This window comes from Coregonus lavaretus (assembly GCF_964263955.1).
Source record: "Coregonus lavaretus genome assembly, chromosome: 14".
NCBI classification, from domain to species: domain Eukaryota; kingdom Metazoa; phylum Chordata; class Actinopteri; order Salmoniformes; family Salmonidae; genus Coregonus; species Coregonus lavaretus.
The window spans coordinates 30664102-30680378 of NC_140001.1; the positions used below are offsets into that span (position 1 = coordinate 30664102).

Here is a 16277-nt window from a genome sequence, read left to right on the forward strand (position 1 = left end):
ATTGGTGGTGGTGGTGATGATAAAAATTTTAAATTAAAAGTAATTCGTAAGGCTACTCTTAGGTCTCAAATGACACGCCTATAAATACAAACAAATTTAAAGTTTGCCAATCAATAAATGTTTAGCAAAGTCCATTTATACAGTAACATTCCTAGCTAGATTTTGACAGGTAGCCTACCAGTGTTCAGTTAGAAAGACGTCACTACTACTGTTACCTGGATCTCTGATTGGTTCAGGGAGTCGATCCGGGTACTCGGCTGGAAGGCTGGAAGGAGCCTATAGGTACCAATATGGCGGAGGTAAGAGGGAAAGTAGGGGAGAAGCATCAGATTTTAAATCGATGTTTTTTACATTTTTATCGTTAACTTTCTTTTAAAATGTTATCGATTGCATAGATTAAGTTTTTTTTTGTTCTATATGTGTCGTTTTGTGTAATGATTGCCGCAATTGCCTCTAAAATATGTTTAAATGTATATACCGATCTTTCACGACAAGGCCTGTGCGCGTTCTCAGCTGCTTTGCTAACATCGACTGGGTAGATTGAAACGCCAATTTGGTGGGGGAAGAAAATAAAATACATTTGATTTGCAATTAATTGCGATGGTACTTTTCGGTTCTTGTGTACATTTTTTTTTTTTTATCGCTTATGACCGGGGAATTGTTCTCAGTTTTAGAAATACCGTGCAGCTAAACAAAACGAAAAAAATGTCTAGCCTAGGTTTTACTGTAGTTGATAAGATTACCTTTCTCGATCATTTCAGAACACTGACAGTTTGTGGGAAAACTGGCTATTGTTGTTATTTTGCGTCACACATCCGAATTTTATATCATATTGCTACCAAATATTTAATAATCAAACCGCTTACGGTCGATAGCTAGCTGAGGAATGCCCAACTCCGTTCTCTTATATCTAGGCGGAGTTGAGTTTTGATAACTGGTCGCGGGATTTGCTAGCATCAACCTTGAGTCACCATTACATTTACATTTTAGTCATTTAGCAGACGCTCTTATCCAGAGCGACTTACAGTTAGTGAGTGCATACATTTTTATCAGTCGATTATTGTCAAAATGTCAATTCTGAAAACGCTTACCTGTACCTATGTTTGTCCTGTACGATTGCGGACCTTTCGCAGGGTGCTGAAATTAATACTTTAAAAATAACTTTTAGCAAATATAACCACCGACCTTTATCAAATTTTTGTTGCTCAGTTGCAAACTGGTCTCAGAGCATTTTGCATTGTTCTGTACGTAAATCCGAGACACTACATTTAGTATGATTACGTTTGGTATGGTTACATAAGATAGATGTTACTTCAGGCAAAAACAAAAGGAGGGTGGGTGTATAGGTTGCGAGTTCGAATCTAATCACGGACAACTTTAGCATTTTAGATAATTAGCAACTTTTCAATTACTTTGAGCTAACCCTAACCCTTTTCGCTAACCCTTCCCTGCACCTAACCCTTTAACCTAACTCCTAAACATAACCTAACCCTTAACCCTAACCAAATATGTAATCTTCAATGTGGTAGGGATGTCCCATGGGTCACGGATAGCACGGACCCAATTGAATCTCATCTTACGTAGCTAGTATGTACGAGCAACACAAGGAAAAAGTCGGTGATTTTTTTTTTTTTTACAAGAATCGACTGATGTTTTCGACAGTGTAACAGAGCAGCATTCACATTAGCCTGGGCAGCCGCAAGTGGGCTTTATGGATGTCTATTATCGTCTGGGCTTGATGTGAATGAAGAATGTTTTATGTACGAACCGGTCGTCGGGGGACTCGAGTGCATTACTGGTTGTACACCAAAAGTGATGGTGGAGATCCATAAAACCCACTAGTGACAGCCCAGGCTACATTCACATAGTATTTAGTATTTTCAATGTTGCTTCATTTGTGCTCTTCTCTTTTTGTTCTTCTAAACAGGCTTCCTTCGGGAGTTCGAGCCCAGGTAATGTAGGAATTCTCTTTTTTAAAAACACTTGACTTAATTCAAACAATAACTAAGTGTCACTCTGCCTGTGTTTTGATTAAAAAGCTGAGGGATGGGCCTGGATAAATGTGTAAACACTTAAATTCATAGACAGAGGTATGGATTCAATGACTGACCATCCATGATATAAAAATTATAGTTTTGAGGCAATAGTGTTTGTTTACATTTACACTGTTTACAAACATTGGAGTAAAACAAGCTTGTATTTTGGGTTTTGATGGGGTATGACAGTTGAACTAAGCTCATGAGGCATTTGTAAGTTATATTCTTCAAGAATCAATGGGTATATATTGATGTAGCAACTAAGGATTCCAGTTTTAATGGAATTTGAAAGTGACATACTGAAGTTATGAATATGACATGTCCATTTTCTATTCAGGTAATGATTATTATAATACCATGAAGCTAAATACATTTATAAAAAAATATTATTGAGAAAATAATTCCATGAAAATGATGCTCTGGATGGACCAATGGCATTGACAAGTATTGGCAGTGCCGGTTTTGCTGAGTGTATCTAATTTATTAGCGATTTGTCCTTTATAACGGTGCCATTCAACTGCAATCTAAAATAGTTTTCCCACTCCACAGTTGGCTCTTTATCGTCTGAAGATCATGACTTCGATCCGACAGCAGAGATGCTAGTCCACGAATATGACGACGAGAGGACTTTGGAGGAGGAAGAGTCATTGGAGGGCGAGAAAAACTTTAACTCAGAGATAGCCGATCTAGAGAAGGTTGGTTGGCTAGCTAATAATAGGAATTAATGGCCAGTTTCCTTTCTTTTGGACCGGCAATGTAGTTGTCGCTTTTATAGGAAGGTTTTTCATTCTGTCGATGCTTGAATGACCACTTCCTTCCCTACTATAATTAATCAAATGTTATAGGCTAGGGGGGAAAGAATAATGTATCACATGACTATGTTCTTTGTTGTTAATGAGACAGACACTATCATGGAACTTTGTTGAACCATTCTTCACATAGCAGACATGTATTATCATGATTTGGATTGTAGAGACATTATCTAATATGATTTATTTTTGTTGTAACAGGAGGGGAACATGCCGTTGGAGGAACTGCTGGCCATCTACCGCTACGAGGCGTCTGTCAGTACGGCTGCAGGCTCCAGTATGGACAGCTTTTCTGGGGAGCTGACGGATGAGCTGCCAGACATGACTTTGGACAAAGTGAGCAAAATTCATTCCAATATTTCAGATTTGGTGAAGGGAACATTGTCACAGTGCCAAATTTGTGGATATTCTAAGATGTTTTCTGTCAAGTTCCCTTATGTATCTGTGATGGCCATCTATCCCAACTATGATTACATTATAAGTGTCTGTATTACTTCTGTATTACCGCCAAAGTGTGTTTACAACAGATATGGAACAAAACAAACTTGTAGCTTTTAGGATCAATTGATCCTTGGCGGGCTCCCAGCGCTAACTAACAGTACTGATGTAACTAACGGTTACTAATGATGATTGTGTTCTTCCACAGGAGGAGATAGCTAAAGACCTGCTATCAGGGGACTATGAGGAGGAGACCCAGTCCTCTGCTGATGACCTCACCCCTTCAGTCACCTCCCATGAGGCCACCGACTTCTTCCCCAGAACACTCAGATGTAAGGCAATTCACTTCAATTCAAATCAAACTTTATTAGGACATCTCAGGGATAAATAAGACATTATCAGAGCACAATTATAAAACACAAATACAATTTGTCAGATTCATATCATGCTTTATAGTGTGAATGCAATATTTTATTTTCCCAATTTTAGCCTGCAGTATGCTGTCATTGAAAACTCATAATAATGGCAAAAATACTGTCAAGTGCAGGTGTCATTATAAACAAAAGTACTTGAACTTATTTATCTTGTTATCTTTGACAGCATTTATCCCCTCCTAAACATTCATACCATATTTTAATGACCTTGTCACGTGATGAGTTGATAAGCACAGGGTCCCATATAGCAAGCATTCTAATGGGGCGTGCCCATTCTGTCTTTGCATTGTCAGCTAACACTATCTACGACGGTGATAAGGAGTCCGAGTGTGAGGAAGATGGGCCAGGCCCAGACGACTCCAGAAAAGTAAGAATCCTGTCCTCCTTTTAAAAGTGACTTGATTGAAGAAGATACAGGATTAAGTTTCCCATAAGCACCAATTGGAAGTCAGTTATTTTACTTTCCAATGGTTAAGGTTGTTTAGTAACCTTATTTGGTTAACTGATCCTAGACCTCCATTTGGGCTGATGGTAGAAACATGGTGCTGCATGTTCTGTGGGGTAAATCTGTTTGTATTTGCATTTCACAGGAAATAATGGTGGGTTCGCAGCACCAAGCAGAGGTCCCCACCCACCTCTGTCACTATGGCAATGATAAGGGTGAGTTCAGGCTTTCTCAAGAGGTTAACCCATAAACCCGTTGCACTTGACAGTCAGACATTTAGCAGTGTTTCCAAGTGTAACATTGCACAGTGTCTAACATTGTGATTCTCATCTGCCATTTTCGTGCAGTATACGAAGATGATGACCAGTTGCTATGGAGCCCGGGCGTGTTGTCAGAGAGCAAGGTCAGGGACTTCCTGTGTGAGGCGTCGTTACGGGCGACCGATGAGAGGACAGGAAGTGACATGGCAGGGGCTCATGTGAGCGACAATGAGCAGGTCAGTCATCACTACATGTAATGGTCAATCTTCATCTAGCTGTCTGTCTTACTGGCATTGTGGAAGACTTCTTTAAGACTCGCTGGATGTCATAACATTAGACATTCTCCAGCTGCCATCTCAGAGTTGTTGTCTGTCTGTCAAAGTTACATGATGTTGATTGTCATGGTTGTTGTCAATGTAAGTCGTTGACCTATTCCTCTCGTTTCCCTGTAGGCTCTGTATGAGCTTGTGAAATGCAACTACAATACCCACGAAGCACTGGAGAGGTATTGCAGTAATGTGAACTCATCAAAGGGTAAGTTACCATTTTGAATGATTAGTAGACTCTTTGATGAATGTCACTGCAATGGGAGAGGGGAAATGACCCCTTGTGATTGTTATTACAGAGAAATCCCCACTGTGGTCTGAAGATGAATGCAGAAACTTTGAACATGCACTACAGATATATGATAAGAACTTTCACCTCATACAGAAACACAAGGTGGGACACTGTCTGTTACTGATTTTAAAGGTGGTTAAATTATTGTAATATCATTTTGATAGCTTCTGTAAGGATATGAACATGCACACTTTATTTACCCTTTCTTTAAAAAGCCTGTGGCACTAACTTCCTGTGTTGGAGAACTCTTCTCTTCATCATGTATATCTGCCCTTTATCAGGTTAAGACACGGACGGTAGCTGAATGTGTGGCTTTCTACTACATGTGGAAGAAGTCGGAGCGCTTTGATTTCTTTGTCCAGCAGAATCGCTTTGGCAAGAAGAAGTATAGCAGCTATCCTGGCATAACGTAAGTGATCATTCAGTCTGCTCAACAACCGTAGTAACTGAGGTCTGAATTCATTGCCAAATGTATGTCAGATAGTCAAAGACGTATAGAGTTTCCTCTGAATATGATGATAGCCTGTGTATGCAAATTGTATTTTAATGTGCTTGCAACTACACAAAAGGGGTGGCGATGGCTAATGGTTATAATGTGAGTGTGTGTTAATGTCTTGTGTGTTCCCGCTGCCTGCAGGGACCTGATGGACCGGCTGGTGGACGAGGCAGAAGGCCTGGCAGTAGACAGCTCATCCTCTGTGTGCTCAGGTGGAGGAGGAGGGGTGAGGATGGAGCCCACCACAGAGCAGCAGCTCAGCCTGCTCGACTCCATCACTGCCAGCGACCTCACAGGTTAGTCAACAGGGTCTCAGACGCTCCACACTGCATGTAGCACAAACTGAAACCCTCCTTCCTTGATAGGGTAACTCTTTTTCACAAGCCTAACTTCAGATATGGTATTCGATATTACATTACACAGATTATACACAACAATACAATTTTATACCTTCAACATAAGTCCTAAAAACAATACATAAGAAATCCACAGATAACCAAGTAATTTATATATGTTTCCCCCTCCCTCAGCCCTGAGTAACAGCGTGGCCACAGTGTGCAGCCCAGCGGAGGTGAGCTGCCTGGACTCGTACAGTTTCCCCCCTCTGGAGAGCCTCCACCGAGGGTCCCTGGCCCAGGACGAGCCCCTGGGCTTCCCCTCCAACGGAGGAGATCCCGACTGTCTCAACATGCTGGACACCGGCTTCTACCACTCTGACCTGGGCCAGCGGGGAGGGGTGTACGGGGGCAAGGACTGCGAGCGGCCTTCTAAGAGGCTCAAGTTGACGCTGCCCGACTCTTTCATCAACGACGTTTCCGTGGGTAACCTCGGAGTGGACTTTGAGGGGCGGCGGAACACGCCGCACCACCGCATCACTGGCGCCAAGATGGCTGTGTCCGTCACAGACTTTGGGAGCTTGGCGGGCAGTGGGGATCCCAATGGGTTTATGGGAGCACATGCACGACATCACAGCACGGCGCTCCAGTCAGAGTGACCACCCCTGCCCCCAGAATCCCTCCTTTAAATCCACCATCCCATGTGTACATAAGACTCACTCACTGGAGATTTTTGTTTAATAATTATATATACACATTTATTTCGTTTTGATTTTATTTGTGAAATATGACATCAGTGATGTCTTTAACGTATAGAACAAAAAATCTTGATTTCTCAAGAGTTTATATAGCCATTTATTTTCCGCGGTCCTGAGATGTCAGTGTCCATGTACAGTGGGGCCCAGCCCAGCCTGGCACGGAGGCTGCGCATAGACAGTTGTGTTTGTTCCTCATCCCTCACACACACATCTACAGACGACTTCTTCAAAGCTACATAATCCTGCCACTCATATACAGTTGCCAAAATAGCTTTGTTCTGGTTTACTTAGTTTGTTCATTTTTAAAGTGGTATTTTTGATTGAATATCAGTGTTTACAGGTACTTACAGAAACCAGGCTTGGGCAAATGTTGTGTTTTGTCCGAGAGGAGCCTGGGTTTTGTATTTAATGCAACAACAGTCGTTGGTGTTGAGATGGTGTAGGTTATAACTAGGAGCATATCAGTTGCTAAGATGGTTTTTCTCTCCCTCCTTTGTTTTTGTTCCTGTGGAAGCTTCTTTTGTACTCGGCTTGCTTTTTTCAGACTTTAACAGTCTGAAGTGGCCAAACCACAGGAGAATGTTCTAGAATTGTATCAATATATTATATTATGATTTTCCTCAGTGTTCAGCTGTGACAGCTCTTGCCAAGACATTTTTAAATCCCCCAATTTTATTAACGGAGTCAAGTGATCAATGTAGAGACTAAAAGGCTGGGTCTAACACCCCACAAATTTGGGCATTTTTATCTGTCCATCAGATTATCTGAAACATGCCCTTATAAATCAGTCTCTTATTGCCCCAGAAATTAGCCAATATCATGGCAATATTTTACATTATGACAGAACAGTTTTTGGATTGGCATTATAGTGTTGCATTGAGATGTCATGTGTTCAGCTACAGGAACGTACATAGTTTCTGCCCTATATTCTTAGCACAACATGCATTTCTTCATAAATCTATTTGGCCCAAGTTGAGTACTTTTTATGCTAGTTGTGCTGTTTGTCTGTTTATCATGGAGCTTGTTCAATCTGCAAAAAAAAGGTTGGGTTTCTTTTTTTCCTCGATTGTATTGCTCTTTATTGAAACTACTTAAAAGGCCTGCATAAGCTTGTTAGCAGTATTATTTCTTTATTTAAAGCCACTTCTATCCCTTTTCTGCTACTTCCACAGTATTGACTGGAGGATGCCTTGTATTATCCGGTCCATAATTTAATGTCCAGTTGCAGGCTAACAGAGATTCAACTTCTATTTCTCTTGACTGAACTAATTGTGAATTGTTGAGTGTTGGGAAACCATCATTGTCTTTTTTTTAATGGATGCAGTAGTGATTACTTAATTTACCTATGCATTGTGAGTTCAATAAGTAGTTGGTTTCAGGGGTATATATACTGAACAAAAATATAAACGCAACAATTTCAACGATTTTACTGAGTTACAGTTTATAGAAGGAAATCAGTCAATTGAAATAAATTAATTAGGCCCTAATCTATGTATTTCACATGACTGGGCAGGGGCGCCGCCATGGGTGGGCGGTAGCCAGGCCCACCCACTTGGGAGCCAGGCCCAGACAATCAGAATAAGTTTTTCCCCACAAAAGGTCTTTATGACAGACAGAAATACTCCTCAGCACCCCCCTCCTCAGACTATCCCACAGGTCTGCGGTTGTGAGGCCGGTTGGACTTACTGCCAAATTCTCTAAAACGACATTGGAGGCCGCTTATGGTAGAGATATGAACATTCAATTCTCTGGCAACAGCTCTGGTGGACATTCCTGCAGTCAGCATGCCAATTGCACGCTCCCTCAACTTGAGACATCTGTGGTGTTGTGTGACAAAACTGCCCATTTTAGAGGGGCCTTTTATTGTCCCCAGCACAAGGTGCACCTGTGTAGTGACATGCTGTTTTATCAGCTTATTGATATGCCACACTTGTCAGGTGGATGGATTATCTTGGCAAAGGAGAAACGCTCACTAACAGGGATGTAAACAAATTTGTGCACAACATTTTAGAGAAATAAGCTTTTTGTGCGTATGGACAATTTCTGGGATCTTTTATTTCAGCTTATGAAACATGGGACCAACACTTTACATGTTGCATTTATATTTTTGTTCAGTATCATTCTGAATGTCACCCACAAAAGTCCATAGATTTTTACATAAAAATGTACCATACAATAATTCACAATCCTGAGTATGTACAGATGGGTTTGTTGCATTGGTTTTACCTAGCTAGGTGTTATCTAGTCATTCTGTTTCTATGACAGACATTGGAGTCAGCTGTTTGTTCACCTTGCATTGTTTCCCCAAATGTAGACAGTTTCATGTAAATAATTAACTAATAGCCTTGAAAATGTCTTAATTGACCTCTTAAACTGAATCTGTGTTGATACAAATACTTAAAATTAGATTCCTTGTGAAAAGGCAATAATGTGTAGATATGTACTGACATTATTACATGTTTTTACATTTTACTGATTGGCTTTTGGTGTTTGGATATTTTGGGGGGAATTTTTCCCCCTGGCAGTGGGAGACAGCAAAACAATGCATGCTAGCTGTGTGACAGTTCTCGAAAATGTACCACTTAAAAAGGCTTTACCTAAGACGTATTAATATATTATTCAATGTCTTTTTTTGAAGTTGCAATCATAATATGTACAAATCCCATTTTGTTTCTCTTCATTTATTTTCCTTTACACATTGCTGTCTTGGTGAAAGGGATGGCTTCTGTAGTCAGTATGTTGAAAGATGGGTCTGGTTCAGAATCATGCTCTTGTCCCTTAGGTACTTGAATAGATATGGGCCCGTATCCACAAAACATCTTGAGTAGGAGTGCTGATCTAGGATCTGTCCATATAATCTTATTCATTGTGATCTGAAAGGCCAAACTGATCCTAGATCAGCAGTCCTACTCTGAGATGTTTTGTGGATACGGGCCCTGGTATGGTTGGATAGATATAACCAAAAATGGCAGATGAACTACTACCATATTGCTTATACCTATCCAATGCTTTGAGATGCATCAAGTGCCTAGGAGTATGTACCAGACCATTGTTACTCACCATCATAAAAAGGACAGATGCAGTGGGTTTCTCCAGGCTCTCACTCTAGCTTTAGCAGTGCAGTGATATTTATTTCACCCTATGGTTTGGTACAAAGACTCGGAAATACTGTCTGAATGTAAAGGCCATTGACTAGTAGATGAATATTTCGATTTTACAACCCTTTCCTGAAATCTCATAATGTGACATATTTTATTGAAATCTCTGGCGAGACTTGTGTGTAAGAAAGCACTAATTTATTTTATATTTTGTATTGTGTTTTGAAGTTTAATAGTACAAAAATATATAGTGGTTGTAAAAAAAAAAAATATATTAAAAAATAATAATTCTTTGAAGTAAAGAAAACACCTTTGTGAATAAAACATAAATGTATATCCAGAAATATAGACAATCAACATATTTACTATCGAATGTTCAAGAGAATCGCTTTTGTTTAAGAATTGTACATAGACACCGAATTGTTTTTTTTCTTTGGGTTTTGTTAAACATTTTGTATTTTCTGTTCTTTAATACCTGATGTACAGATCCAGAAATAAAGCTCTGGAAAAGGTCTCAAGACTCCTGCTTTACTCTGTTTTAAGTGATTTTGTGGTGGATCTCTCCCCAGAATTGGTTGCCGTCCCCACCTCCAATAGCCCAATACCTACACGAATCCCTACACTTAAGCCAATATTTTTCCCTTTAAAAAAAATAAAAAGTCTGCAATAACCGGTGCGCCGAAGGTGGTGAGTTATTTGATCAAACACGGCAAAAACGTGTTTTTCATTAAAAACAATTACGTGAACAAATTCTACCGTCTGGGCTTTACGTATGTAATGCAAGAACAGATATTCAGCTTCCCTTATTGTTCAGAGCCTTACCTGAGAGGTGCAAGGCAAGATGTTTGCCACTATATTTAACTGCACATTGGCCTCAGATGTCAAAGCAGTCCTTGTGGAACATCACAAGTTGACCTTCCTTAAATTGGCCAAAGCCTCCTCCTATCTGCGGGATCCAGATTGTCTGTTTTTGGCCACTGATGCGGACCCCTGGCACACGATGGAAGGACACTACCAGGTATGGTACTGATGCTGTGCACCTACTCAACTAACCTACTGGTGTGTGTGTGTGAGAGAGAGAACATAATCTATTTCCAATTCTCATCTCTCAGGTTCTGGTTGTCTGATGGCAGCCTTGGAGGTGGCCACAGGCCGGAAAGCCACGGTGATCGACAAGCCCAGCCCCTTTATGTTTGAGTGCATCTCCAGTCAGTTCAGAGTGGACCCAGCCCAGTGCCTGATGGTGGGGGACCGTCTGGAGACAGACATGCTGTGGCCTAGATACCATGCTTCACTCAAAGGTACAGTGCCTCTCAGATGAAGACGGCCCAGGAGTAGAGACAGTGATCACTCCACAAACCACAGCTTTGTGCCAGATTATGTTGTTGACACTATTGCTGACTTCATACCTGCGTTTGAGGAGGACTGACTTTGTTTCAGATGGTGGTGTTGTCTGTTCACAATGTGTTGGGGGACTCTGCTGTTATACAGTGGGGAAAAAAATTATTTAGTCAGCCACCAATTGTGCAAATTCTCCCACTTAAAAAGATGAGAGAGGCCTGTAATTTTCATCATAGGTACACGTCAACTATGACAGACAAATTGAGAGAGAAAAAATCCAGAAAATCACATTGTAGGATTTTTAATGAATTTATTTGCAAATTATGGTGGAAAATAAGTATTTGGTCACCTACAAACAAGCAAGATTTCTGGCTCTCACAGACCTGTAACTTCTTCTTTAAGAGGCTCCTCTGTCCTCCACTCGTTACCTGTATTAATGGCACCTGTTTGAACTTGTTATCAGTATAAAAGACACCTGTCCACAACCTCAAACAGTCACACTCCAAACTCCACTATGGCCAAGACCAAAGAGCTGTCAAAGGACACCAGAAACAAAATTGTAGACCTGCACTAGGCTGGGAAGACTGAATCTGCAATAGGTAAGCAGCTTGGTTTGAAGAAATCAACTGTGGGAGCAATTATTAGGAAATGGAAGACATACAAGCCCACTGATAATCTCCCTCGATCTGGGGCTCCACGCAAGATCTCACCCCGTGGGGTCAAAATGATCACAAGAACGGTGAGCAAAAATCCCAGAACCACACGGGGGGACCTAGTGAATGACCTGCAGAGAGCTGGGACCAAAGTAACAAAGCCTACCATCAGTAACACACTACGCCGCCAGGGACTCAATTTCTGCAGTGCCAGACGTGTCCCCCTGCTTAAGCCAGTACATGTCCAGGCCCGTCTGAAGTTTGCTAGAGTGCATTTGGATGATCCAGAAGAGGATTGGGAGAATGTCATATGGTCAGATGAAACCAAAATAGAACTTTTTGGTAAAAACTCAACTTGTCGTGTTTGGAGGACAAAAATGCTGAGTTGCATCCAAAGAACACCATACCTACTGTGAAGCATGGGGGTGGAAACATCATGCTTTGGGTCTGTTTTTCTGAAAAGGGACCAGGACGACTGATCCGTGTAAAGGAAAGAATGAATGGGGCCATGTATCGTGAGATTTTGAGTGAAAACCTCCTTCCATCAGCAAGGGCATTGAAGATGAAACGTGGCTGGGTCTTTCAGCATGACAATGATCCCAAACACACCGCCCGGGCAACGAAGGAGTGGCTTCGTAAGAAGCATTTCAAGGTCCTGGAGTGGCCTAGCCAGTCTCCAGATCTCAACCCCATAGAAAATCTTTGGAGGGAGTTGAAAGTCCATGTTGCCCAGCGACAGCCCCAAAACATCACTGCTCTAGAGGAGAACTGCATGGAGGAATGGACCAAAATACCAGCAACAGTGTGTGAAAACCTTGTGAAGACTTACAGAAAACGTTTGACCTGTGTCATTGCCAACAAAGGGTATATAACAAAGTATTGAGAAACTTTTGTTATTGACCAAATACTTATTTTCCACCATAATTTGCAAATAAATTCATTAAAAATCCTACAATGTGATTTTCTGGATTTTTTTTCTCATTTTGTCTGTCATAGTTGACGTGTACCTATGATGAAAAGTACAGGCCTCTCTCATCTTTTTAAGTGGGAGAACTTGCACAATTGGTGGCTGACTAAATACTTTTTTCCCCCACTGTAACTGTCATATAACTCAGAGACTGTTCAAAGTAATACTCAGGTTACAGTAGAGGATCATGATTTAAATGTTACTTCTACAGTGCCTTCAGCAAGTATTCACACCCCTTGACTTTTTCCACATTTTGTTGTACAGCCTGAATTTAAAATAGATTAAATTGAGATTTTATTGTCACTGGCCTGGTTTAAAAAAAGACCATTATTATTTTAAAAATACATTTCGAGAAATTATAAAATAGTTTGACAACCCTTTTTGTAAGCTTTTAAATTATATCAAACTGAACTGTTTTATATTTTCCAGTGATAAAGGAATGGATGTCTCACAATTTCTATCTATTTCAGTGTTGCCAACTCTCACTGCACACCTCATATCTCATGCATTGAAAAGTACTGGTTTTATTTTTCTATTTAGTCCATTGTAGCATTAACTTTTCAACTGTGCTCCAAATCGTTTTGAAATCAGAGCATCTGCGCCTGCAATTTAACATCACGAGCTGAACCTCTATCACCGCGGCACATTGAAGCATATGATTGGTCTAGTTATGTAAGAGATCAAGGTGATTGGATGCATGTTTTAAAGAAACGCCCCTTACGATTAGAGTGGAGCTGAATGGAGAGAGAGAGAACAGGTTGAGAGCTTCAAGTTCCTTGGTGTTCACATCACCAACAAACTATCATGGTCCAAACACACCAAGACAGTCGTGAAGAGGGCACGACAAAGCCTATTCCCCCTCAGGAGACTGAAAAGATTTGGCATGGGTCCTCAGATCCTCAAAAAGTTCTACAGCTGCACCATCGAGAGCATCCTGACTGGTTGCATCACCGCCTGGTATGGCAACTGCTCGGCCTCCGACCGCAAGGCACTACAGAGGGTAGTGCGTACGGCCCAGTACATCACTGGGGCCAAGCTTCTTGTCATCCAGGACCTCTATACCAGGCGGTGTCAGAGGAAGGCCCTAAAAATTGTCACCCTAGTCATAGACTGTTCTCTCTGCTACCGCACGGCAAGCAGTACCGGAGCACCAAGTCTAGGTCCAAAAGGCTTCTTAACAGCTTCTACCCCCAAGCCATAAGACTCCTGAACAGCTAATCATGGCTACCCAAACTATTTGCATTGCCCCCCCCCCCCCACCCCAAACCCCTCTTTTACGCTGCTGCTACTCTGTTTATTATTTATGCATAGTCACTTTAACTCTACCCACATGTACATATTACCTCAATTACCTCGACTAACCGGTGCCCCCGCACATTTACTCTGTACCGGTACCACCTGTATATAGCCTCTCTACTGTTATTTTAGTTTACTGCTGCTCTTTCATTATTTGCTATTTTTAATGTTTTACTTAACTTTTTTTATTTTCTTAAAAACTGCATTGTTGGTTAAGGGCTTGTAAGTAAGCATTTCACTGTAAGGTCTACACCTTTGTATTCAGCGCATGTGGCAAATAACATTTGATTTGACTTTATTATTCCACCTTTTCCCAATTTTGCCAGTGTAATCACATATTTGAAATCTGATATGCCTACCTGTGTTTTTTTAAATGAATTATATGAGGCTATGTATTTTTGCAGCCATTAGTGGAGAGTTTTGAATAAGTCATTCAAATAAGCATTGGATATTAAATGCTCCAGGAATCAAATAGAATTTTTGACATTTTAGTGTTGTGTACAAGCTAGGCAGAGATGGTAGGGGGACTCACAACTCATAAACACATAATATTTTGTCTATGTAGAGTAAGATGATGGCAAGGATCTTCAACTAGTAGGCATAAACCACCTGAATATTTATATTCATTAGATTTTCTTGAAGGTTGGTGATTTTGAGAAATTAATTTTTATAACAAGAACATTTCCAAACAACCAGCAGTGCAGGCCAACCCTCCTGATTTTCTTCAGCCCTATTTTAAAGAGGTACTGTAGTTCACCCAAATTACAAAATGTTTGTGTCCTTACCTTGAAAGCTGTCTATAGACACGGAGACTGCAATCTATGAGTTGTTTACCCACTGCCATCGAACATTAATATAAACATTTTACTTTAAATAACAAAGTCGTCAAACTTTGAGTGTTCATTTAATGTTGAAAGTGTCCTGAATACACCTGACCTGTGTATTTTTTTGTTTCCTGGTCATACGCCTAAGCCATGTATAAATATGTAGAATTGCAGGAAATGGGGTCTAGGGGTTGTCCCAGGGGGCAATTAAAGTCACATAGCAAATCTCACTCCAAGCTTTCTTCAAAAGTTGGCAGCCCTGCTATCTGAGCACCAGTTATGATTATTTGTATATGCGCATTTTCGTGGAACAGTTTCATTTCAGTTTTTGTTTCTCAAAATCATTGTCACGTGGTTAATCATAAAAATCTGAATTAAAATTATAGATCTAAAAGTTTAAATTCAACTAATGCGAGAGCACCAGCCTCTGTCATATGGATACATTGACACGGTAGACCTTTAACTTCCATCATCAACTAAGTAAAATACATAGGCCTAAAGCTGACTAATAAAAATGCAGGTTCTTTCAATCACATTAATCGCTCTACTCCACCTGTCTGCCTCCCTTTCTATCGGTCTTGACTTGAGCTATCGCTAGTGAAGCGCAACATTGTATCAACTAGCCTATTCCGGGCCCTCAGTTCCCTGTGCCAGTGAGCTCGGGACAGACAGCTGGTTTTTTTATGACGTTTCCATTTGACATATGGGATCATCAGATCATGATAAACAGACTTCGTTGACTTACTGTGTGAGGTGAAGAAAAAATGACTGAGAAGCTCAGCTTATTAGTGGTGGACATGGTGAGTTAAATCAATCAGAAATTAGACATCTCCAAATGGGCACATTCCTACATTTGCACGCAGCAGGCCAACTTTATCAGGACAGTGAAACCAGACACAAGCACATTGCTCACATGGAGCACTCCAAACAAAAGACAATGAAACAAATTACAAAACTCGTATATGATGGTTATGAAATAAACAAAACGTTTAGTAGGTTGTGAACTCTGCAAACAACGTTTACATTTACTAGGCCTACTGGTGACAAACTTACATTTACATTTGAAATTTGAGTCATTTCGCAGACGCTCTTATCCAGAGCGACTTACAGTTAGTGCATTCATCTTAAGATAGCTAGGTGGGACAACCACATATCACAGGCATAGAAAGTACATTTTTCCTCAATAACGTAGCTGTCAGTAGAGTCAGAGCTAGAAGGGGGGGGTGGGGGGGGTCAAGTGCAAGTGCTGTTTAGTTGTTTATTTTGGGGGGGAGGGGTCGATGTGAGAAGGAGGATTATTTAAGATACTGTTTGAAGAGGTAGGGTTTCAGATGTTTTCAGAAGATGGGACTCTGCTGTCCTAGCTTCAGGGGGAAGCTGGTTCCACCATTGGGGTGCCAGGACAGAGAAGAGCTTGGACTGGGCTGAGCGGGAGCTGCCCTTCCGTATGGGTGGGAGGGCCAAGAGAC

General features: G+C 40.9%; 1 protein-coding gene and 1 pseudogene across 2 annotated transcripts; both read left to right on the top strand.

The window, feature by feature from the left end:
• The first annotated feature begins 1913 nt into the window (after nt 1-1913).
• LOC311141965 (mesoderm induction early response protein 3-like) lies at nt 1914-10241 on the top strand. The gene is made up of 12 exons (XM_084177497.1): nt 1914-1952; nt 2586-2731; nt 3047-3181; nt 3492-3615; nt 4011-4084; nt 4308-4377; nt 4510-4658; nt 4875-4956; nt 5048-5142; nt 5322-5449; nt 5678-5832; nt 6067-10241. Exons 2-12 carry the CDS (start codon nt 2633-2635, stop codon nt 6528-6530), a joined length of 1575 nt encoding a protein of 524 aa, XP_084033623.1. The 5' UTR covers nt 1914-1952; nt 2586-2632; the 3' UTR covers nt 6531-10241.
• LOC311141113 (chronophin-like) lies at nt 6747-11156 on the top strand (annotated as a pseudogene). Its single transcript has 3 exons — nt 6747-6812; nt 10412-10745; nt 10840-11156. The product of its transcript is annotated as a chronophin-like (transcript).
• Nucleotides 11157-16277: the final 5121 nt, after the last annotated feature.